At 43.7% G+C, this 23,216-nt stretch overlaps 1 protein-coding gene across 2 annotated transcripts in view; it reads left to right on the forward strand.

Moving 5' to 3' along the window:
• ndrg3a (ndrg family member 3a) overlaps positions 1–23,216 on the forward strand; it is a 33,729-nt gene that overhangs the window by 9,136 nt on the left and 1,377 nt on the right. The window contains exons 2-15 of one of the 2 annotated variants that reach the window (XM_054616111.1): positions 3,684–3,767; positions 7,784–7,816; positions 17,488–17,593; positions 17,727–17,847; positions 18,071–18,133; positions 18,228–18,288; positions 19,333–19,419; positions 20,162–20,218; positions 20,618–20,721; positions 21,014–21,079; positions 21,173–21,224; positions 21,304–21,351; positions 21,454–21,489; positions 21,571–21,622. In XM_054616111.1, coding sequence (XP_054472086.1) covers positions 3,711–3,767; positions 7,784–7,816; positions 17,488–17,593; positions 17,727–17,847; positions 18,071–18,133; positions 18,228–18,288; positions 19,333–19,419; positions 20,162–20,218; positions 20,618–20,721; positions 21,014–21,079; positions 21,173–21,224; positions 21,304–21,351; positions 21,454–21,489; positions 21,571–21,622 — 943 coding nt within the window. In that variant the 5' untranslated portion in view covers positions 3,684–3,710. Of the gene's footprint in view, positions 1–3,683; positions 3,768–7,783; positions 7,817–12,844; positions 13,204–17,487; positions 17,594–17,726; positions 17,848–18,070; positions 18,134–18,227; positions 18,289–19,332; positions 19,420–20,161; positions 20,219–20,617; positions 20,722–21,013; positions 21,080–21,172; positions 21,225–21,303; positions 21,352–21,453; positions 21,490–21,570; positions 21,623–23,216 lie in introns of those variants that run through there. The other variant, XM_054616113.1, reaches the window with a different exon arrangement.

Genomic DNA, 23,216 nt, shown 5'->3' on the forward strand with positions numbered 1-23,216 from the left:
TCTAGTCATAATATGGTAGTCAAGCGATGTTTTGTCTCCAAGGGAAATCTCTTGCTGCATTTTTTTTTATAATTCAAGGTCAAATTCCTTTACTGCAAGTCAACAGAAATATATGGTTTTGTGTAAAAATCCTTCAAATGAGCTCCTTTTTAAAAAATGCGGGAACAATTTGTACTTCCAGGAAACCCAAACATTCATTTAAATCTATGCACTTTATGGAATGTTTTCAAGCAAGAAGAACAGCACCTGTCCTGTCTGACAGTTTCAATGAAGTGTTCATCTCAGAGCCAATGGACTCGAAGTGACACAAATATTTTTCTAAACGGAAATCAAGCATACTACCATTATATCACACTTTTACTTTTTGGCAGATTTAATTCAATATAAATATTTGCTGCATACCTCTCCTCACTGCAGAGGGTGACATGTGTGGATAGTTAAGGATTATCTGCTTTATATCACCATGGCAATACGCCTGATGGCTGAGTCAGGATCTCCATAGAGACCCAGAGGTAGGTTAATATGAGGTCACCGTTGTGACATTCACCCAGGTCAGCGTGTGGCCAAAGGAGGTCAGAGAGAGTCAAAGCACAGCCACGATGTGAGTGATGATCACCACGAGTACAACGGTAGTCACGGCGACCAAGAGGAAAGGGGACTAATTGAACGGGCTAAAAGTAGGGTCAGCCTCACAGCTGGGCTCTCAGTCGTCCATCATGCAGCCTGCCTAGACTTCCTGACGGCCCAAGGTGAGATGGAGATGGATAGACGAAGACAGGGAGAGAGTGGAGGAGGAGGGAAATGACGGAGGAAAAGTGGGAGGAGGACTAAGGGATGTGTTCATCGATCGCTTGGCACCGTCTGCTGACATGGCAGCTACAGGACTCCTTTGTGTTGGCAGAGACGCCATATATCTACAGTAGGTGTTTTTCATACATGCACTCTGGCGCCTGCAACCCAGCATTAAGGTAAAGGCATGTCCCCTCTCTCCTTGCAGCCATAGAGACTGGATGATGTGTGCGAGGTAGATGCCGAGTGCTTGCCAACAAGAGAGGGGAGAGGGAGGGATGCTAAATAAGTTATCCATTTACGAAGCTGACACATTTCAACATGGCTTTGTTATAAGTAATTATGGCAGAATTGCAAACTTTTCAGTCTCCCAGAGGCAGCGCTGACAATAGGCTAAAGTGAAGGGTTGACCTTTGCTGCGTAGAAAAGGGCCTCGTGTGGGGTTTTTTTTCCCTCTTGACACGATTTGTTTCCGCTGCCGATTGTTCACTCAGCACCACAGCCTCCTTGTCCCTCGCTGCGTGGCATTATATAGCGCTGATGATGAGGCTCTGCTGGCAGCGAAAAACCCTGTGCAGGGAAATGGACCTGAAGAACAGATGAGGGAAATCATGGGTGAGAGCCATCATGCAAGAGAGCTGAGTAAAATTCATTCTGATGTCAGGGAAACCATTTTTTGGAGAGCGATCCGACACAACAGACAGTCCTGCTGTCGAGGCCAGAGGGACTTGTTCTCCATCGTCATCTCTCTCAACCCTGTTCTCGTCCTCATTCACTAATGGTTTGGTGTGAATATGGGACAAAGCTGGATGCACAGATTGCAAATGGAATTTCCCTCCTGTCATCTGGGACTACTTTTCCTGATCTTCTATTCCGCTAACGCAAAGCTCTGCTGTCATATCTAGACAGTCTGCGTGGCTCACTTGAGTCCCTGTGATTGTCGGGGGGGTGAATGCTGCAGAAAGCACATGTTTTGATCTTCTCTTTATCAGCTCTTCTCATTTCTACCACTATTTATTCCCCTCGACTCCTCGCCTCACATCTGTCCCTTGGGGATTGCCCAGCTTAGAATAAACATCAGCAACCAGCTCTGTCTCTATGGCAACAGCTGCGCATGCTGAACGGTAGAGCAGGCACGGAGTAGGTAGGAAAGGCTGGTGATGATGGTGCATGTTGCTAAATGGGATCTAGTGTTGTATCAAGTGATTTGGTGCATGTCTAAGGGAGTCTGGGATCTGTGAGAGCCCCCAGGAGTCTTTCTTGCAGATGGACACAGAATGATCGTCGTTAGTTAAACCCAGTATGAGGGGTCAGTGGGGTTGGGCTGTGAAAGCCATCCAGTCAGTCTGTCAGTTGGTTCAAGCTAACCCTGACCCGGCAACCCTTAACACCTCGCTTACCCGGCTAGGCTGTTTACAATTAAAGCGGCTTTTGCTTCCATCCCACTTTCTGTGACAGCCTGAGGAAATGTTGGATTGATCCGGCCAATACGCTCAATCCGCTCAAGCATGCAGAGTATTTGTTTTTCTTATTTCCTTGTTCACTTGTCTAAATATTATTGAGTTCCGCCACTGAGCCGGATTTGTCAGCAGGGATTTTGCTGGGCATGATTTCACTCCCCATGCTGATGGCTGAGCACTTCCAACACTCGATGTTTTCTGCATTTTTTTTAATTTTTTTTTTTTTTATTCCTGCCTGTTTTATGTACCGGTAATTTGGGGATTGTGCTCCGTTGTATCCATCTGCCTCCCTGGTTGTTTCCAGGCATGGTGCAATCTGTTGGCAGAGCAGGATGACCTCTGACCAAATTCATGCGTCAACAGGCAGCTGTCCGTTCGGATGTTTGTGAGGCAACCAGAGGATAAAACGGCTGGTAACACAGATATATGGCGTTAGGTTCCTCATTGCTTGTACCACGTGCTGTTAGCTCGCTGCTAGAATGATCACTTACTAAATCTGAAGGTTATCTGATACCAGCGTCTCAAGGTCGTTCCAGGGGGGTTGGCTGTGACTCAGGAAGTGATTGAAACCGCTCCTCCGATTGGCTATTCCTCTACTCTATTTGCCCTTGCTTCTTGTTTGTCTTATGTGCATAATGTGCATCTGCTCTGATAAACACTATCATTCTGTATCAAGGCTGTTTTGTGGTGCGGTGCAGGCCGATTTGGCTTTGTCTTCCAGTTGTAAGCATTGACCTAGAAGAAAGAGAAGCCCCATCTGCCCTTATGTGCAACATGAGACACTCTCCTGGGCAGGGGCAGGTAATTCAATACCACGCCGTGTCCTCACCTTGAGTGAACAGGAGAGGCCGAAGAGGTGCCATTTCAGGGAAAGTGGGGGAGGGGACACTTTTGTGTCTGTGTTCTTGTTCAGTAATTATGTGCAGGGACACACGGCTGGCTTCAAGGGGAAAACAAATGAGGTGGACTTTAGAGCGTCTTGTTAAACCCGGGCTGATCCATCTTTGTGTGTGTGCGATACATGTTCGCACACCACCTGTGCGGACTGGAAGTGTGACCTTTCCTGGAGAACTTGATAAAGAGCCCCAAACCGGCTCATGTATCATCATATTCTGTACATATCACATTTCTGAGAGAAATACTGTCGGGGCTGGGCTGCCTGCTGCCACCTCCTCCTTCAATCCAATACTAATCGATCAGTATCAGATCAGTAGGTTGTGTTGCCGTGAACTGCACCTAGTACTGAATGAGTTAGTCGATTAATTGTTCAAGTCATTTAAGACTTAGAACTGCTAAACATTCTCTGGTTCCTTTATTTTAAATTGCTCTAATTTATACCTTTGACTCTGAATATTAATAAACAATTTGTCTTTCCTAACTGCCAACTCTTGTTATTAGCAAGTAATATGTTTTCTCTTTTCTCTTCTTGAACAGAGTGGTTTACAGTGACGAGACAGGAAGATGGATGAGCTGCAGGATGTACAGCTGACTGAGATCAAGCCACTGCTGACCAATAAGGTGAGTTATGGGGAGGTCAGGACAGTTAACAGCTGCTGAGGCAACAGGCACAAAACTCCTGCACCTGAACTAACATGCAGAACCACACATCCAAACTAAACAGACATGCGGCGCACATTTAAAGTGAATGAGCACCCCTATATGCTTCTCCCAGGCAAATGCATACGCTAATACACAAGGCTTGAAAACTCTGCAGTCCTGTTCATCAAAGTGAATTATTCATATCTGCTTGACTGTGTCGAGTGGAAAAAGAAAAGAGGGGAGAGAGCAAGTCAAAAGGAAAAAGAAAGGTTGTAGACTGAATGAGGCAAGAGAATGGAAGAGAAGCGAAGCGTATAACGTAAGACACCCTGAGAGTCAGAAAAGACAGACAAGCAGGAATGAAGGAGAGATCAAAGGAGAAACTCAAAGAAAACTCATCTCTTTATTTTTAAGAGCTTGAAAGATGTGAGCAACTGCAAAAACAGGAGGAAGTAGGGAGGAGGAAAAAAAACCCAATGGCAGATCAAAGCTCTTCCCATCGTCTTCTGGCCTCCTCTTCTTCTTCCTCTTCCCAGCTCCATCTCAACAGCTGATTAGCTGATTAGAAAGACTGTTTTGTTCTCTCCCCAGGCAACTGTCACAGACAGTCAGGAGGGTCTGGCGTCTCACAGTAGAAGTGAGTGCTGAAGTATCCAGTCTGAGGGGATTGAGGATGAGCAGGGGCACATTTCTCCTTGAGCAGCTGCATGCTGCGTAGTGTAGATGTCTTGTGTGGCGAGACAGGGAGGGGAGTATACGTCCGAAAAAAACATCTGAATGAAGGAAACTGATACTGACCTCTCACACCACCTAGTGGCCAGCTCTTTAAAAAGACCTTGGAACCAGATAGAGATCCTGACATGATAACAGTGATGAAGAGGATTCTCATTTTCTCTCTGATCCTTTTGTAGAAGTGATTAGAACACGTTCTGATTTCCATACAGACGGTACATTTATGACTGATTGCAGTGATGATGCAGCCAGGTATGAGGAGGAACCGAGCAAAGTAGCCATAAGAACAGTAGAGACCAACATAACAAGTATAATGGCCCTCTGCAAAGGTTACGAATGTATGTGATTATAGTTGCTTCACAGTAGAACATGCAGAAGAGGAAAAATAATAATTAACTCCTTGTGTGGTGTAGGAATAACAACAAATAAAATGAAGCGTGTCTCCCTTTCTGGTGTCCCCATTGTACCCTCTTTCGTTAAAAAAAAAATATCTATGGTAGTCAACGGTGAGAGGCGTTTCAGAGAAATATTTTTCTGACCCTGGTGGAATTATGCCATGAATTGCACAGAAGATGTTTGTCAATATGAAAGACAATTGTCACGTCAAGAAGGTTGTAGTTTGTCCTAGGTTTGTCATAGCACCATTTAGTTTTTGTGTGAAACCGATGAGCGAACTACATGTCTCATCTCGCACAGCGTACGTCACCAGCGTCAGCATGGCCGTTACCTTGGCTTGCTAGCTAGCTAGCTAGCTAGCTAGGTTGCTTAGCTATGTTCCACGCACAAATGTAAAGTAGCTTCAGCGAGAGATGTAACTTACACTTCTTTTGGGTGTGTAGTCTTTCTAATTTGATATTATTTAAAAAATATGAAATTTTTAAATTATATTTTAAATTGTCAAACAGCATATATATAATTCATGGCACAATTCAAACTGGATCAAAATGTCTTTGCCTTTATTACTGTTCTTGTTTTTCCAAGGTAAGGTCCCATTGTGGTTCAATGGAAGGGAGGGGACTTGTTTTTAGTAACACAACAGGGAGTATTTCCTTCTGGGTAATATTGCTAACATGCAACACTTTTAGTTCCTTCCTGTACTTTCATCTTGTCTCTTCAACAGATAAAAGCTGATTCTGATTCAATACTTCAGCACCTGAGAACTGCATTACAGCAATGGAATAGTGTAGACTTTGGCTGGGAAAATGTTTTATTCTGTTTTCTGCTGCGCAGCTATTTCAGCAGAAAGAAGAAAGGGAGTTCTTTAAGGCCACTCCTTACCAATATGTACCCTACTGATCTGGCCAAAAACTGAATCTCCACAAGAGTCTTCCTTTATTGTTGCCGCCCACTTTCCCGTTTCTGCCCATCTATTCTGTAGCTTCCTGCTGTCTGTGTGAAGACAAAACACCAACTGAGACGATTCTCTCCGTAAAAAGGCTTCAACGTTACTTATGAAAACTAAGTGGGAATGATGATGATGATGATGTAGGATGCATAGAAGAACACATTTGTTTCGCACAAGGTTAAACCAGCTATGATCAGAGAATTGCCACAATTATGTATCCCAACCTAACAATCAGTCGGACCAATAGCTCCATAAACGGCTAGATGAAGCGCTCGCCACAGCGTGTTGCACCCAGTCACTCTATATAGAAATGGCAGCCAATACTAGTAGACATTATAAGCTTATACCTGTAATGTGCTTCGGGTTCTGCAGTCTGGGCGCAGTTCTTCACCTGGATCCCACTAATAAAATATGCTGAACTCGAACTGACCATACATGGTTCTTTTCTGGAGTATAATGACCAAATGTTTAGCTCTAATTATCACAAATTATATTAGCAGCTATCAGTCATTAAGAGCTTGTATAAAGTGGGACAAATTGATTCTATTTGTTCACATGTGAATACTTGGAGCATTTTGTATGTTGAAGAAATCACATCATGTGACACCTGTCGACCATCTACAATGAATGAACCTCCATCAGAGTTTTACACAAGTACAATAGGCATTATTATTATTATTATTATTATTATTATTATTACAACAGTTGTCTCCTTCTTGGTGAGAAGGAGACAACTGGTGCGATTATTCGGAAATGGAAGAAACACAAAATGACCATCAATCGCCCTCGGTCTGGGGCTCCACGCAAGATCTCGCCTCGTGGGGTATCGATGATCATGAGAAAGGTTAGGGATCAGCCCAGAACTACACGGGAGGAACTTGTTAATGATCTCAAGACAGCTGGGACCACAGTCACCAAGAAAACTATTGGGAACACACTACGCCGTAATGGATTAAAATCCTGCAGCGCCCGCAAGGTTCCCCTGCTCAAGAAGGCACATGTACAGGCCCGCCTGAAGTTTGCCAATGAACACCTGAATGATTCAGAGAAGGCTTGGGAGAAGGTAATGTGGTCAGATGAGACCAAAATCGAGCTATTTGGCATCAACTCAACTCGCCGTGTTTGGAGGAAGAGAAATGCTGATTATAACCCCAAGAACACCATCCCCACCGTCAAGCATGGAGGTGGAAACATGCTTTGGGGGTGTTTCTCTGCTAAGGGGACAGGACGACTTCACCGCATCGAGGGGAGGATGGAGGGGGCCATGTACCGTGAAATCCTGGGCGACAACCTCCTTCCCTCAGCCAGGACACTGAAAATGGGTCGTGGATGGGTCTTCCAGCACGACAATGACCCAAAACATACGGCCAAGGCAACAAAGGAGTGGCTCAAGAAGAAGCACATTAAGGTAATGGAGTGGCCTAGCCAGTCTCCGGACCTTAATCCCATAGAAAATCTGTGGAGGGAGCTGAAGCTTAGAGTTGCCAAGCGACAGCCTCGAAACCTTCAGGATTTGGAGAAGATCTGCAAAGAGGAGTGGACCAAAATCCCTCCTGAGATGTGCGCAAACCTGGTGACCAACTACAAGAAGCGTCTGACTTCTGTGCTTGCCAACAACGGTTTCTCCACCAAGTACTGAGTCATGTTTTGTTAGGGGATCAAATACTTATTTCACTCGATCAAATGCAAATCAATTTATAACTTTTATATAATGTGATTTTCTGGATTTTATTTTTTATATTCTGTCTCTCACTGTTAAAATAAACCTACCATAACAATTATAGATCGTTCATTTCTTTGTCAGTGGGCAAACTTACAAAATCGGCAAGGGATCAAATAATTATTTCCCCCACTGTATATATATATGGCATATGAGCCTATGCTATGTTTTAACTCTCCTCTTTTACTTTTCTTCTAGAATGCACGCAACTTTCAAGACTTCGACTGCCAGGTGAGTGCTGCTCTCTGCTCCTACACAAAGCAGTGATGGTTTGAGGAGATGTTGTTGTGTTAGTGGTAGGGGGTTGGGGGTTGGGGCATTTGTGCATGGCCCCATTCTCACCCACCCCCCATACCGCTGAACCCATTTGTTTGTTTGGCCTACATCTGATCATTGTTCATCACAGGCAAAATTCCGCTTTGACCGTGCACCACATGCTGGTGAAAAATAGGAGTTTTTTTGTGGATAAATTGATGAGGGTTGTTTCCCACACTGACCATTAACTCAAGGTGAATGCATTTGCCATACAGCATTTTTTTCACATCATCCTTTGACTGTGAGCACAGCACAAAAAACTGTGGCTCAGCGAAATAGGCTCTTTCTGCTCAACAGTCTGTTACTGTTGCTAATGTGCATCTGTGCATGCACAGGTCACTTGAATTCAGTTTCAGTTCATGCCATTGTACTAGTAATTGAGAAAGCACAAGGACACTACCCGAGTCTATACAGAAAACAATGCTGAAGAGGGTTAGCATGAATGTAAATTCTTGGCTGGTTGTTTTGTGTTGAGCCAAGAGCTTAATATCAGGAATTATTTTAAGGGCTCTTCTTTGTTTGGCGTGGACGTTTACAGAACTTGTAGGAAATATCTCTTATTTTTCTGTAATGTGGATCATTTGTACTGGTATGAAAAGCTGGTAACAATCACATTGGTGGCCTGTTTTCTTTTGGCCACACCCTATTTGCTTGTTGTTCTAAACACAAAGCATTAAGCGCATGTCAAGTCAACCCACTCTCTCCCCTTGTCACTCTCTACTGTCAGATCCTGCAATAAAGCAAAATACCTAAGCCATAAGCCTTTAAGATAAACATGGTCAGTTGTACCGCTCAAAACACTGCCTCTAGAGAACCTCACAGTGTATTCTCTTTTTGTAAATGTCAGGAAGAGATATAACCCACAAGTACATGGATCTCAGACATCTTTAATAGTTGTATCAGCTGGTGTCTTCCACAGTAACATTGTGTTTGTTTGTTTGTTTGTTTGTTTGTGTGATTGTTTCTGTGTTACAAAGTATTTGCTAGTCTTTTCACAGTAAGAACCAGTCAGGTCTTTTATATGATAATGTAGGAATAATTATTATTCAAGAAAAAAGTGTATTAGCCTTGAGTGGGTTCTGTTCCGGATGCCTTTCTTTGATGTTTGTTTTGCATGGGGAATGCGGATTGCCGGCCCTCTGCCTCCATGTTATGCCTTTTGCTTTTTCTTGCAAAGAACCTTGCATGAGGAGTGACTTCCCACAGGAAAGCACTCTGCTGTGTTTCACAAGCATCGCGGCTGCAAAGGGTTACATTTTTCATCCCTCTCTCACTTTCTGCAGTCATGGCTGCTTCCAGCATCCCACCAGAGCTAAATATAGCTGCTGCAGGCAGGGGAGGAGGGTAAAGCATGTTAGCTGGAGCAGACATGCTACATGCTCTAGTCCTGTCTGCTTTGTCACTAAAACATTAACTAATGAAGAAAATGGTGCACTCAACCCGGTGCTCGTATTTTCTGTGTGTTTCTGTGTGTAGTATTTATTTCCACTCATCCTCTTGTGATACAGTTCAGGTACTGCAGTGGCAATCAAAAGAAAAGAATTGTGCAAGAATTTGTCTCAGTGGTTTTGAAGCAGACCTACGTGTATTTGACCTTATTTCCATGGCAGCCATTTTGACCTTACACGGTCACAGTCTTAAATAAATTATTAAGTCAAATCCTTAAACTGCTGATTCTTTGACGGCTATTTGTTAATTTACCATTTAAATAATGCGACTTCAACACTTAACTGATAACTTGATAGATCTAATATATAATGATAATAGGCCTTTTTTAGTTGAAGACACTCTCATGTCACTCACAGCAGGAAAAGCTCATGTGTAATTGTTAAATCAATCGTGATCGAATTACATTTAGCTGCTTCAGTTCCATGGTCCTGGTATTACGCATGTCGACTCACTGTCATGGCTTACTGGCACACTTTAATAGAGGTGTTATTAGTAACGGCAAACTCAAATTGTCTGCTGTGGGAAAAAAAAAAGAGAAAGCAAACTTGGGCACCGGAATTTAACAAGCAGGTATAATCTTCTTATTCTTCTTTTATTTATAGAAATTAATATGTATTTATATTTCTGTTTCCAAAATCAACAAGCAATAATGGCGAAACTATCTTACTAGTAATTTAGCAACAGCCCATCTAGGCTTAATGGTGGTTGCAATCTATATTTTATCAAGAATATTGGCTATATTAAAAAGAGAATCAGTGTTCCTTAGATAAGGTTTCCAATTTGGTTCTTATTCTCCTCAGTGGGAAATGAATGAAATAAATAAGGTAAATAAGTTCTGCTATTTAAACCTTGCGCATTTTTGTGTTCAAGCGTAGGACAAGGCTCATCTTACTGGTTTGAGATGAACTGACATAAGCTCCATTGTGTAAAGAAGCCAGTTATTGAAATAAGGTCCCTCATTGTTCCTGACTACCACTGCCACACAGTTTAATAATACGCGAACAACCGGAGCCCACATGCAGCACAAGGCATTAGCAGAGGACTTCCTATGAATATATAGTCTGTGTGTGGGGGAGGCATCCTCCCCGCTACACCATCACTCTGAACAATGATGTGACATTCCAGCAGTTGGAGGACAAATCCAGCTGCCCTCCTCTTGACTGGTACTAAAGCTCCTACCACAGGCGGATCCTAGGTACTGCAACACTCACAGGCAACACTGCCTGCACCTGCATGAGGAGAGCAGCGTTGATTGTAGCGGTGGTGAGGCGGGGTCAGAGAGGAGAATCTTGAGGGTGTGGTGCTGCAGTCTTATGTCCCTTAAGATGTCCTGCTTACATCACTGGGAAGCGAAGAGGGGAGGAAAATTGTGAGTCAGCTTCATGCACCCATGAACACTGAGTAACCTAATGGAAATGGCTGGCTGTACATTGTAAAAATAGAACATCTTAGGGTGGGTGGTGTCTGCAGTGGAGAGCAAAAAGTTGAGATGTCTCCATGGAATCTGGATGCATGTGATGTTTTTGTATTAAAATGGTTTGTGAGCCTATAATTATCATTATTAGATAATTATTTTTGGAAGTTTTTTCCCATGAAGTCTATTGATAATAATCACTTCCTAGGTTTCACATTTTGTGGTTATGTCTAGTTTAAATACTACTTCTCCTCTTATCCATTCAAACACAAATACTAGAATAAGCTGTCTACTTTGTTATACAGAAAATCGGCTGCCAAGTGCTGTCTTTGGCTTCTTAAATCCTCGCTGTCTCATTAAGAGTTACCCATTGAATGTCATTACACTATGAGCCAACATTTGCTGCAAAGCTTCTCTCTGTGTATATCAGCAGAGGGCGCCATAACTCTATGTTTTGTGTGATGGTTTTTTTTTTTCCCCCCGCTGTGCTTTTCTTGCTGTTAATTTCCTCTTTCAGAAATGTAGTGTACTGCACAGGTGATGCTCAGTCACCATCTTAGAAGAGGATCAAATTGACTATGTAATGTGATGCACTGTGTCATGTCATGTGCTCGACAGTTTAGTACCAGATGTTTCCCTGAGCTCAAACCTTAGATCCGGGCTGTGTAAATGTAAAGCTCTGCATTAAACCGAGCTATGCAGACCAGAGCGTCACTCTGCGACTGCAGCGTCCTGCTGAGACACGACTCAGTGAATGACACAAACCTGCTCTGTCGAGGGAAGGGTAAGCATGTGTTCGGTTACAACATTTCATCTCCATGAGCCGATGTGACTAATCACACCACCGATCACACCAGCATAATCTGACATAACATTACAGTGTACGTACATTTAGTCATGTTCTCGCCAGAATCTGGCTTGAATGACTGGAAATGGAACTAAATAAACTGTAAATACGTTCTTTACCTAACTTTGCACAGTGGAAAAAGATCATCTCTATGGAAATATAGTGTTAGAGCTTGTGGCATCCTTTTGCGTGGATCATATACCTATATTACTTTAAAGGGTTTATTTCTTGTAGTGTACATACAATAATAGTCGTGTCAGGTGCACCCTCTGTGCGTGAGGTCAGGAAACATTTAGAGGAGAAATATCAGTGTACAACCAAACATGCTGCAACAACAACAACTAACCAATGAAGGGACCCTTCTCTTCTTAATCCCACCCACTCTGTGCTGTTCCCATGTGTGCCATTGGCTGCACAGAGCAGCCTGTCTCCAACAAAGGCTTGACGCCCAATGCACTGCCAGCAGTTGTGCAGATGAGAGAGAGAGAGGAGAGTAGAAAAAGGAGAGATCAATAAACTATGAGGATCAAATGATTCAGAGGCAGGTTTAGAGGAAATAGATCCTCTCATGTAGGGTTGGAAATGTGAATAAAAATAGTAGTTCATTGATGGTTTATTTTCTGGTAAGCCAAGAACATTATAAGGTTATCCGTTGAATGTCAATACACTATGAGCCAAAATTTGCTGCAAAGCCTCTCTCTGTGTATATCAGACTGCTGCATTTTACACCAGTCCTGCTGGCGGACTATCTTTCAAATAGAAGTTATTCACATGGTCTGATTATGGATATTCATGTTGAGGTGTGTGGATGCTGAGGTCACTCAGTCTCCTCCCTCAGCAAGGTGAAGCTAAAGTGAATCTGGAGACAATTGTTGCTAAATCTCAGTGATCAGCAGCCATTTTGCTGATGCAGAACCCAGTCCAGGGCGGGCCTTCAAATCAGCCCCGTCTCCTCACTTCTATCAGTATCGCGGTGTGACGTTAGCAGCCTGCCCATTCTCCAGGACTGCCTCTGCATCGTTTGCACCCCATCACCCCTCTTCATCACACCCGCCCCTCTCTGCCTCCCGCTCTCCCCCCTCCTCCCCTCTTTTTTCATCTAAGTCCCACCCTCTCCCTCTACCCACCTGACCCTCCACAATCCAATTAGAGGCACCGGTGGCTGGATGTACGGACGCACTGTGACTACTAAAGCACAAACTGCAGTCTCACTCTCCTCCCCCTCTGTCCCTTCTCCTGCTCTCTTTCCCACCTCTTGTCTCCGTCTCTCTCTCTCTCTCTCTCCCGTTCTCTCTGCATCTTATCCACACCCCCCTCTTCTGCTTTCATTCAGATTATTTACCCATCTCCTCCTCACTCCGCTGTGTCCTTCTCCTCCCTGGTCTTCCTTGTCGCTGCTGCTCTAGCCTCCTCACCCTACATCCCTCCCTTTCCTACCAGTGCTCCCCGCCTTCCTCCTCCTCCTTTTGGAGATCTTCAAAAGCTGCCCAGCACACACTTGCACATAGCATAACACACTCCTCTCTCCTGCGTGGGAAAAACATGTCAGCTATTCTGGACCTGGACCAGATTGCATGCTCTGGGAATGGAGTGGTGAGTGACAAATGCATTTTGCCTGCCTTGACAAACCTGGCGGGGTCTTGCAGCAGGGGCTTCTGGTTATTATGGGGGTGAAAGGGTTCTGTGCGTTTTCCCAAAGAAGGGGACAGCAGCTGGCTTGAGGAATGTAAAAGCTGGTGGGGGTCTTTCCTGGCTTTGCAAGGCACCACCTTCAGCAAAGGGCTCAGACTTTGGGGCTTTATTTCTCTGGGCAGCTGCTAGTGTGGGGTGAACATTTGTTCAGTGTGTGTGTGTGTGTGTGTGTGTGTGTTTGTGTTTGTGTGTGTGTTTATGCGCCTACAGGTCACACAGTGCCCATGTGTGCAGTCTGCTCAGCCTAAACATGCTGAGGGCGCGGTGGTGAATTTTAATGTGATGACATGAAAGATGCATGTGTGTAGTAGTGCTCAAGTGTCTCTGAATCTGCAAATGCCACATCCAAATGATGAATGTCGGTGCTTGGGTGTCCTTTGTGTAGGATTGTTGGTATGTGTGTGTGTTTCAGGATGCATGTTCCTGAACATCTTCAATGTGTACTTTTGTGTTTATCCATAACTGCATGGATGTGGTTTGCCTGTGAATGGCTGTGGATGGTGCATAGTGCCAGCATTGTTGTCCTTATTCTGTTATCAGAAAAGAAAAGGCAAGAAGGTCACTTCAAACCCCCCCCACACACACCCCCACACACACACACACACACACACACACACACACACACACACACACACACACACACACACACACACACACACACACACTTTAGCGGCAACACACCAAAGACCACTGTGGCGTCTCCTTCCCCCCTGCAGAGACTTTAAGTTTGTAGTGTCAACCCACTGCTGCGATGACACTCATGCGTGCTGCAGCTGGGGAGGGCTGTGTTTGTGTGAAAGCAGAGCAGGGGGGGCACGTACCTGGGATGCTCCCACTGGAGAACATGCATAGAATGCGTGGATTTGTGGATGTTCTTGTGCATACATTACATTCATGTGCATGCTGCTGGCTGTTGGGTGTTTCTTGCCCTGTAATGCTGCTCTCAGGGGTGATTGATGTCATTCCTGGCAGGGCGTGAAAAACAGGGAGGAGGGGGAGGAGGGATTGATAAAAGAGGGATATGCGGGAAGAGGAACAGCATGACATACTGCTCTCCTTTTTTTTTTTTTTCACCACCCAAACCCAAGTGCTTACCTTCACGTTTGCCCCGGTCACCCTCCGGGAGCCCCTCTGCTCAAAGTACAAACCCATACTCAGTATTCCCGTCTCATCTACAACCACCCACAAACATCCACACACACTTATTGTCCAACTACTAACCACCATGAATGTATCAAAGATGAAAAGGGGTTACTGCCATTGCAGTGCTCTCCCTCTTTTTTCCCCTCTCTAGCTATCCAGGCTAGCAGCCCCACCCCATGTCTGTTTTCTTGAGATGCTGCTGTGTGTACACATAAACCCATGTGTGTCTGTGAAAGGAAATGGTGAGAGGCAGCGCTACCCGATCAATACAGCGTTTAAACAATGCCAAGAGCTAAATGGATAGATTAAAAAGTCCTCTCCCTTGCTCTCTGTCCACAGCCCTTTTCTCCATGATGCTCCACCCTTGTTTGTGCCAGGATATGGCTGGAAAGGCATGATGAATTAAAGCGACCCCTTCTGTTTTAAGGCACACCCCTCTGTTAGTCATACAGGACCCCCCCCCCCCCCCCCCCCCCTGTTCTATCTCTCTCTTTCCTCCTGTCTCTGTCACTCTGTCCCTCCTTGCTTTCACGCTCCATTTCATCCCATCCACTTCCAGACTCTCCATCCCCTGTTCTAACTATCCCATCTTCTTACTTTATTCCAACCCTTTATTGTCGTCACCTTTTCCAATTTTTCTGTTCCTGGTGGGGAGCACACGCCTGCTTTCTTTGGCGCATTTACAAGACACGCACATGACCGAAGGCAGGCATTTGCACAAATGTTTTCGCCTTGTTACCTCGAGCAAAGCCTCCATTTCTAAAAAGCTTCTCTTTCTAGAGTGAGTGTCCTTGACTCTGTCCTTGTCTTAAAAAAAAAAAAAAAAAAAAAAATCTGCTGCAACACAGCCATTATGAGATTCCTCTAAGTCTATAACAGGTTGTTGCCCCCCCCCAAAAATACAAAAACACCCACACGCTCACACACCATGCCGAGGTTGCAGAATCATTTCGTTATCCGTGAGTAGGCCTCCGATAAACGCACGGCTTCCTGTCAGCAGGAGAGGTTCTTCTGGGTTTATTCCATTTCAGGTTGGGAGGTTATATCACAGTAGCAGTAGACTGTAGCAGACAGTCAGTGAGTGTTGCTTTGTGTGCATAGTTTTCATGTTTTGTGCGACTAACACCCACACAAATTAAAATATCTCTCTTCGTGTTGTTGACTAGATGTGTTTTTGTTCCCTTTGTGTGACACTATGTCCATTACTGATTGTAGACGCAAATGACTGCAGCCTCGTCCTTGAGAATGTAGCTTCATCTCCTCTAAAGAGATTGTGACACATACCCGTCGGGCAAATGCCTGCAGTGGTAAACCAGCAGGGGAAACAGTCACGCTCCCTCTGTGTTTGTCAGCCATAACCTGTGTCTCTCGTCCGTCCAGGCTCGCTCTCTTTTATTATTGATGACCACTGGGTCTCGAGACCAGGCAGGCGCTGGGCCCCACCCAGGCTCTCCGGCTCTGAGCAGTACACACACACACACATATGCATGCAGCTACGCCATGCACACTCTCGTATGCAGCACCAAGTCATGCTGACCTTGGGAATGAGTGTGTTTGTGATGCTGTGATTCTGAGGGAAGTCTGGACACTGACTTTACTTCCTGTGTATTTCATCACTTCCTAGTTTTGACGACTCTCGGAAACATTCATGGGAGCCTCTGATTGTTTTTGCCATGTCATCTTTGAACTAATTCCCCCGATTTATCTTAATGCCATTTCAGTGTCTTCAAGTCAAATTACGTGTCAATTGAAATGACCCTTAATCCATTTAATGTGCTTTTTGTCGGAGCACTGTGAAGTAATGACGCGGGGCATCCTTGTGCTCGATAAAGAAATGTATTCAAAAGAAAGCGATGGAGGGAATGAAGCTGGTGTGACCGCTTTGAATTTGAATGGGTCTCTCTGCAAAGACAGTCATTTTTGCAGAGTCATCGTTGTGAAAGCGCTGTGCGTCTCAGACCCTAGGATAGAAAGACAATTTTCCGAGACGAAAAGATTGTTTCCCTGACGGCCCATTCTGTGCTTCGTTTGTCCAAGGTTACAAGGAATGTGTGGTGGAGAAGAGGTGCATGCTTTGCATCCTTAATCTGAGATAGTAACCCTAAATGTCATGCTGTGGTCGTTGGGCGTTCACTTTACGAAATATGTGTGTCCTGTGTCTGATTGTTGTGTCCAAGCTTAGTCGAAGCATTTAAAAAGATTTAATTGTTTCTTTACTTCTTATTTCTTTCTTCTTTTGTGCCTCCTTTATCAGTCAGTTCGGCATAAATTGCTCAGTTTAGCTGTTTTAGTTCTAGCTGTCTGTTGTGGGATGAACCTGCTTTGTGCTTGGCTGAGATAATGTTTATGTATAGAGGAAAAAGCCCAAACAATATAATGAATATTTCCCTGTTAATGCATAAAGCTGTTATATTATAAACGAAATCCTATGAATTAAACAATACTTAAATAAAGGTATTCTACTAATACCATTGTCTGTGTTGCCACGTTCTGATGTACTGTAGCTTATCTCTCAGTGCCATACAATTCCATTAATGTCCCAAAAATAGTTTAAAGCGCTTGCTTACTTACAATGAACCTAGACAGTATTGTTTCTTTTGTAACAGCTCTCAGACTGCATTTTATATCTGGAGTGATAATCTGTGTTGTGCAGACATTACTGAACATGTTCGAGGAAGTAGTTCCGTGTTTTTATACTACTTTAAAAGTTTCACTAGCAGAAACAAATAAACTGCATTAGCCGGGTTCATCGTAATGGAGGAATATGTCAACCAAATGGCTCCTTCATATGTTTTTAATACATTTTGGATGAAGCTGGAGTTCTGAAGCAAAACTATATTAGGCTTGAGCTACAATAACATAATTGTTGCTTTTGTTTTTTTATTCATTAACAACAGAACTCTCCTTTTAAATGTGACAAGATTGACCATGCCACTGTCAGACAATACAGACGTCCCATTAAAGTAGTGGAACATTAGGTCTAGTATGCAAGTCTTTTATCAGTATTTAACAGAACTCTCTTCTTCTTCTTCTTCCCTCCAGGAGCATGACATTGAGACTCCCCATGGCGTCCTCCATGTGACAATGAGAGGCGTCCCAAAGGGCAATAGACCCGTCATCCTCACCTATCACGACATCGGCCTCAACCGTGAGTCAGCCGTAAATAGAATCATTGATACACAATGATCCTGGATGTGATGAAACGGTTTCCTTTTAGTCTATGCAGTCACACCAAGGTCCTCCACAGAGTTTAAACTCCTGAACTGTTTGCACCTTTCCAGACAAATCCTGCTTCAACACCCTGTTCAACTATGAGGACATGCAGGAGATCACTCAGCACTTTGCAGTGGTTCACGTGGACGCTCCCGGCCAGCAGGAGGGTGCACCTCCCTTCCCCAGCGGGTAAGATGAATGTTAATCAGTCAATTCATTTAGTTAGAATGAAAAATGAGCTTGTAGTTCATTTTACAATGGAAGCACAGTAATTGTCCACCCTATTAGTCAAACCAAGTGTATGAGTATTTCAATTTATGATTAACTCAGTTTCTCTGGTTAATTCAAACATGAAGAAATGCCCCCGTACTCACTACCTACATGGACTAACATGCCTGTACTCTTTCTCCAGCTATCGCTACCCGACCATGGATGAGTTGTCTGAAATGCTGCCCTCTGTGATGACTCAGCTCAAGTGAGTGGCCACCATGTTGACAGCTGATCAATGATAATATGCATAAATGATGTATTCATCTCAAGTTCCACGGTAACCAATGGTTTCTCTGCAGGGTCAACAGTGTGATCGGCATCGGCGTGGGGGCGGGAGCGTACATCCTCAGCCGCTTTGCAGTGAGTCCCCATCAGGACCAGAACGTCGACACTTTAAACCCCATTATTTTTCTAATCTTATCCCCCGGCCTCTCTGTTTGGCCTGTAATAATTGAAGGTTTTCAGGCCACACAGCTCGTTACACTGAACATTAAAGCCTCCCATCGAACCCATACAGGGCTTCAGGTTTCTCCACAGTCTGCTGCATACGCTGCCATTCCCCAAATGATGAATCACCTTGGTGATTCTCTCCTTTTCAGTTGCTTGCATCTTTTTTCCGCACTCATCTCAGTAAGGCTAAAATAAGCACGATGTGTGTACAATAGAGCAGAAAGAGCTGGAAGTGACAGAGAGGAGCGAGAGAGCACTGAAAGATGAATAATAGAAAGAGAGGCTGGTGGTCAGGGGTAAAAAGGGAAGGTGTAGGGATTAGTAGTCCTATCTCCAGCCTCTCTATAGAGAGGCTGCTCTTGGTTGGAACTAATGAAGAAAATTGATTCCGAATTGCATTTTCTCTAACCGGCTTGGAACGAAATGAGTTTACCCCTGATAGATTTATAGCAGCTGTTGCTGCATTGCATTTGCATCACATTGAAAGCAGCATCCGCAGTATTCCCTCCACATTGGATGAGATGGATCTCAGATTTCCCCTGACATCCTCTTTCTGTCTTCAGGCAATTCCAAAAACTCATCCCTTATTTTAAAAGCCCAGGATTTCATTGTTTCGTGTCTTCATTTATAGGGAACAGACATGCTTCACTTTTTACCACTTCAAAAAACACTGCAGTGGTTTTATCTTGTATCTGCAATGTTTAGGGAAATACACAAAATCTTGAGCTAAAATGACTAAAACTTTTAATTGTGAAGATGTAGCTATTAAAAGGCATGATTCCCTTTGTTCACTGGATCAGACTGAACCACACTGTTGTTTGCAAGAGTGAAAACTGAAAGCTGTAAGCGCACCACAGCAAGCATAATGCTTGCTAACACCCTTGTCCTATTGGTCAAAATGTCAAATAACTGTCCATACTAAGTTGGAACTGACATGTGTTCTTTGCTTCCCAGCTGAACAACCCGACCCTGGTGGAGGGCCTGGTTCTGATCGATGTCGACCCATGTGCCGAAGGCTGGATCGACTGGGCAGCTTCAAAGGTCAGTGTTGCCACTGCAGCATAAACCTAGAAACTCCTCAGCACACTCTGCAACATACATATTGCTAACTATTACTTAGTTAGTTTCCAGCCATTTGTCAGGATGTTATTAATGAATGCATTTTATATTTCAACCATTTTTCTGCTCAGGCTTTTACCCTAACCGTACTATTTTAAGGCTCACTGTTTTCTGGTATGCTGAGTTTATTCCAGTCTATTCTCTATGATTAAAGGCCTAAATGAGATGACTAGTAAAGGAATCATGGAGGCGGACACCAAGCTGTTAATACCCAAGATATATTTGATGTGATCAGTTTGATTTTGAGTAAAATCATTTGCTTACAAGTGCAAGAAGCAAAGGGGACACAATACTGTTGTGTGCGTTACACTCATTCATGGAACCACGATATGACCTTTGTTCCACATAGATTAAACCCCCACACTTCATCTTCTCTTGTTACTATTTTGCTCAACCAAGCCAAATTTATAAAATAAAATGATAGAGGAGACAATCCTTCGCTTTTTTTTTTGCCCAGACATCTTTCACAACTTAGACACTTAATATGACTTCTTTGTGTATTTGCTTCCTTTAAAAAAAAAAAGTCAAAATCAAACATTAAATCTTGTCAGTGCATACACTACATGTAAACACATACATAGTTTTAATGCCAGGAACACGAGGTTACTACTACTACTAGCTCTTGTTTCTGTCTTAACTGGATCTGTGTTTCTCTCGTGTACAGCTGTCTGGATGGACCAGTAATTTGGTGGATACCATCATGGCTCACCACTTCAGCACTGTGAGTTTCTCCTGCAGTACATTACTCACCATTTTAGTGCTCGTTTATGTTTCTACTAATAAGTGTTGGTGACCTTTTTCATTGACAATGTGAGACACTTACTGAATGTCAGGAGGGCTGTCTTGATTTCCCTTGATAACAAGCATTTACTAATTATGCTATTTCTGTCCTCCTGAATATATAGACTGGTAGATTATGACATGGAGATTACAGACTCTGAGTTAATAACTGAAGTGCTGAAGTTTAGCATACTGTTTATACTAATCCCACAGTTTGTCTGGATGACTGATGCAAATTTAAACATCTCCCTGCACATTCAATACATGCTGCTTACATGCACTTTATGTGGGGTCTCCCTCTTATACCATTTAAACTCACCTGTTTGACTCTGTTTATCAGGATGAGCTGACAGACAACCAGGAGCTGATCCAGACCTACCGCCTCCACATCGCCCAAGACATCAACCAGGACAACCTGGCCCTCTTCTGTGGCTCCTACCAATAGTATGAAGCAATCCATTAGTATACACTGTACATGAATAGCTTTGTAAGCAGCATTTTCCCTCAGCTGTTGTGTTCTTAATCACATTTAAGGGTACAGTGGAGGAATGTAAATGTGTCATCCAGTATCAAAGCTAACCTTGTAGTAAGCTAGATCTAAATATAGAAAGAAGGGTATAGTGATAAATCATGAGGTGCACAAACATCAGGATTTCTGCCAAGTCACCTTACATTTTAGCCAGATCACATTGTTCCAGCTCCACTAACTAAATCCTAATTTGTCTCCCTGCACCAGCCGTCGGGACCTGGAGATCGAGAGGCCAATTGTTGGTCTGAATGAGGACACAGTGAACACACTAACGTAGGTTTTGAGACTAAGAGGACATTAATAAACATGTCTCTCTCAGAGCAGGGTTTTGAGAATATTTACGCCTCATCTTCTTTTCCCATCCAGCTGCCCTGCGTTGTTGGTGGTCGGTGACACATCCCCTGCTGTGGAGGCTGTGGTGAGTTACACTTTGGGAAGAGTCTGCAGTTATTTCTCTTTTTTTGAGCTCAGTATTAACTCTCTTGTTTATGTTTCAGGTGGAGTGCAATTCCAGGTTAAATCCAACCAAGACCACACTGCTGAAGGTGAAGCTTATTTGTAATACATTTGTTGATGAATAAAATATATGATCTCATTTATTTTGACTGGACAAAGAAGATATTAATGAGACTGATCATTTTCTCCAGATGGCTGATTGCGGAGGTTTGCCCCAAGTTGTGCAGGTTGGTTTTTCAGGTTTTGTCATTTGGAAATTTTATTTGACTAAATTGTCTTCTAACTTTGATCATTTTATCTGTTCACAGCCAGGGAAACTTGCTGAGGCCTTCAAGTACTTTGTTCAGGGAATGGGCTACAGTAAGTAAACATGCTCACATGTATTTTCTTACTTGTGGTTTGTCAGTTAAAAAACATGAAATAATATCAGTTCAAACTGGTCGTCTCTATATTTAATGTCCAAGAATTGTTTACAGACTAACGCTTTTTTGGGGTGACGTGTTTGTGGTTGAGGTTTGTCTGTGTTCTACACAGAATTTCCTGTTGACGTGAGTGCAATGACAACAGTAATTTAAACGAGGATTGTTTTCACTGCAGTCTCCAATAAGCTGTTCCTTAACACCCCTGCTGATGGGGTTTGGACTGTGGCCAGCAGTGCATGAAAAGACACAGTTCTTTGTCAGCCTGGTCACGGAGAGGCAGCCTGAGCGGCTCAGAGGATGCTAACGCCATTTCCTCTCCACTCTTTGCAGTGTGTGGTCCCCACAACCCTCAGTAGGTGAGGTGTGAGTACATCTAGCATGCATGTAAGGACAGTGGCACTCGAGATGTGCTGAACTGCAATTCAATTTCTGCTCAGTCCTGAGTGGGCGTAAAAAATAAAAAAATACCCTTTTGTGGTTTTTTGCCTGGTGTGATTTTTCTTTTCTATCCAGAACTGTTTAATGATGCAGTCTGTTTCTAGAGAGACTCAAAATGCATACTTAAACAGGCCACCAGGTCATTCATCTGCAAAGAAAAACAACAAACACCTGTTCTGTTCACCAACCATCCTCTATGGATGGATGAAATGGTGAATGTAGGTTTGCTTTCTCGGGCCATACAGATGACACCTGTTTCTGTGTGTGTATATTTCTGTAACGGAAATTCTCTTTTGCTCTCCCCGTTCCCAAACCCCTTCACTGTGGGAGGCACCCCTGGGTGTAGCCAGTATGCCAGTGCCTCAAAGGCCACCGAGTCCCCCTGTTGAGTAAATGCCACTGCAGGATTAAAACTGATTAAAAAGAGTGCTTTCACGCAGAGAAAGTGTGGAAAATAAATCTCAACACCCCAGCGTGTTTCTGAAAGCTGATTTTCCCTCATTAACACGTTGCCACAGTGTGAAATGCAAAAGAGAAACAGCCAAAGTTTACAGGAAATGAAAATTCCAGTTTGCACACATGCTATAATTTCTTACCTGTTGTTGACAGCGAACAGCTTTTTTTTTCTGTCCTCAATGACCACAAGCTGCGGCAGATTTTCAGTTTGGATCAGAAATACACCGAGGTGGAATAAAGCAACATTAGAGCAACCTTTTCAACATTTCTCCCTTTCTCTTTCTTTCTTTCTTCCTTCTTTAATCATCGCTCACAGTTCCCTACGTTCTTCTCAGTCACCTGAGCAACGATTCAGGTATCTAGTTTTTGAGCAGCAGCCAGACTAGAAGGCTTTGAACCCACTGGCCTCCTATTACTCAACAGTGGATGAATGTCAATGTATGCAGAAATTCTCCAGAGAGCACTGCTTCATATTGGTATTCAACAGCAGCTCAGTGTCTTGGACACAGTCACAGTATTAAACAGCGAGATCATTCTGCATACATGCATCTCCCTGTAGGAGCTCAGTTTGTCCCGTTAGCATGGATTCTGTCCTCAGTTTCCTATTTTGTTGCATGACCCCCACCCCCCACCCCGGC

Source organism: Anoplopoma fimbria, chromosome 17 (assembly GCF_027596085.1).
Source record: "Anoplopoma fimbria isolate UVic2021 breed Golden Eagle Sablefish chromosome 17, Afim_UVic_2022, whole genome shotgun sequence".
Taxonomy (NCBI): Eukaryota; Metazoa; Chordata; class Actinopteri; order Perciformes; family Anoplopomatidae; genus Anoplopoma; species Anoplopoma fimbria.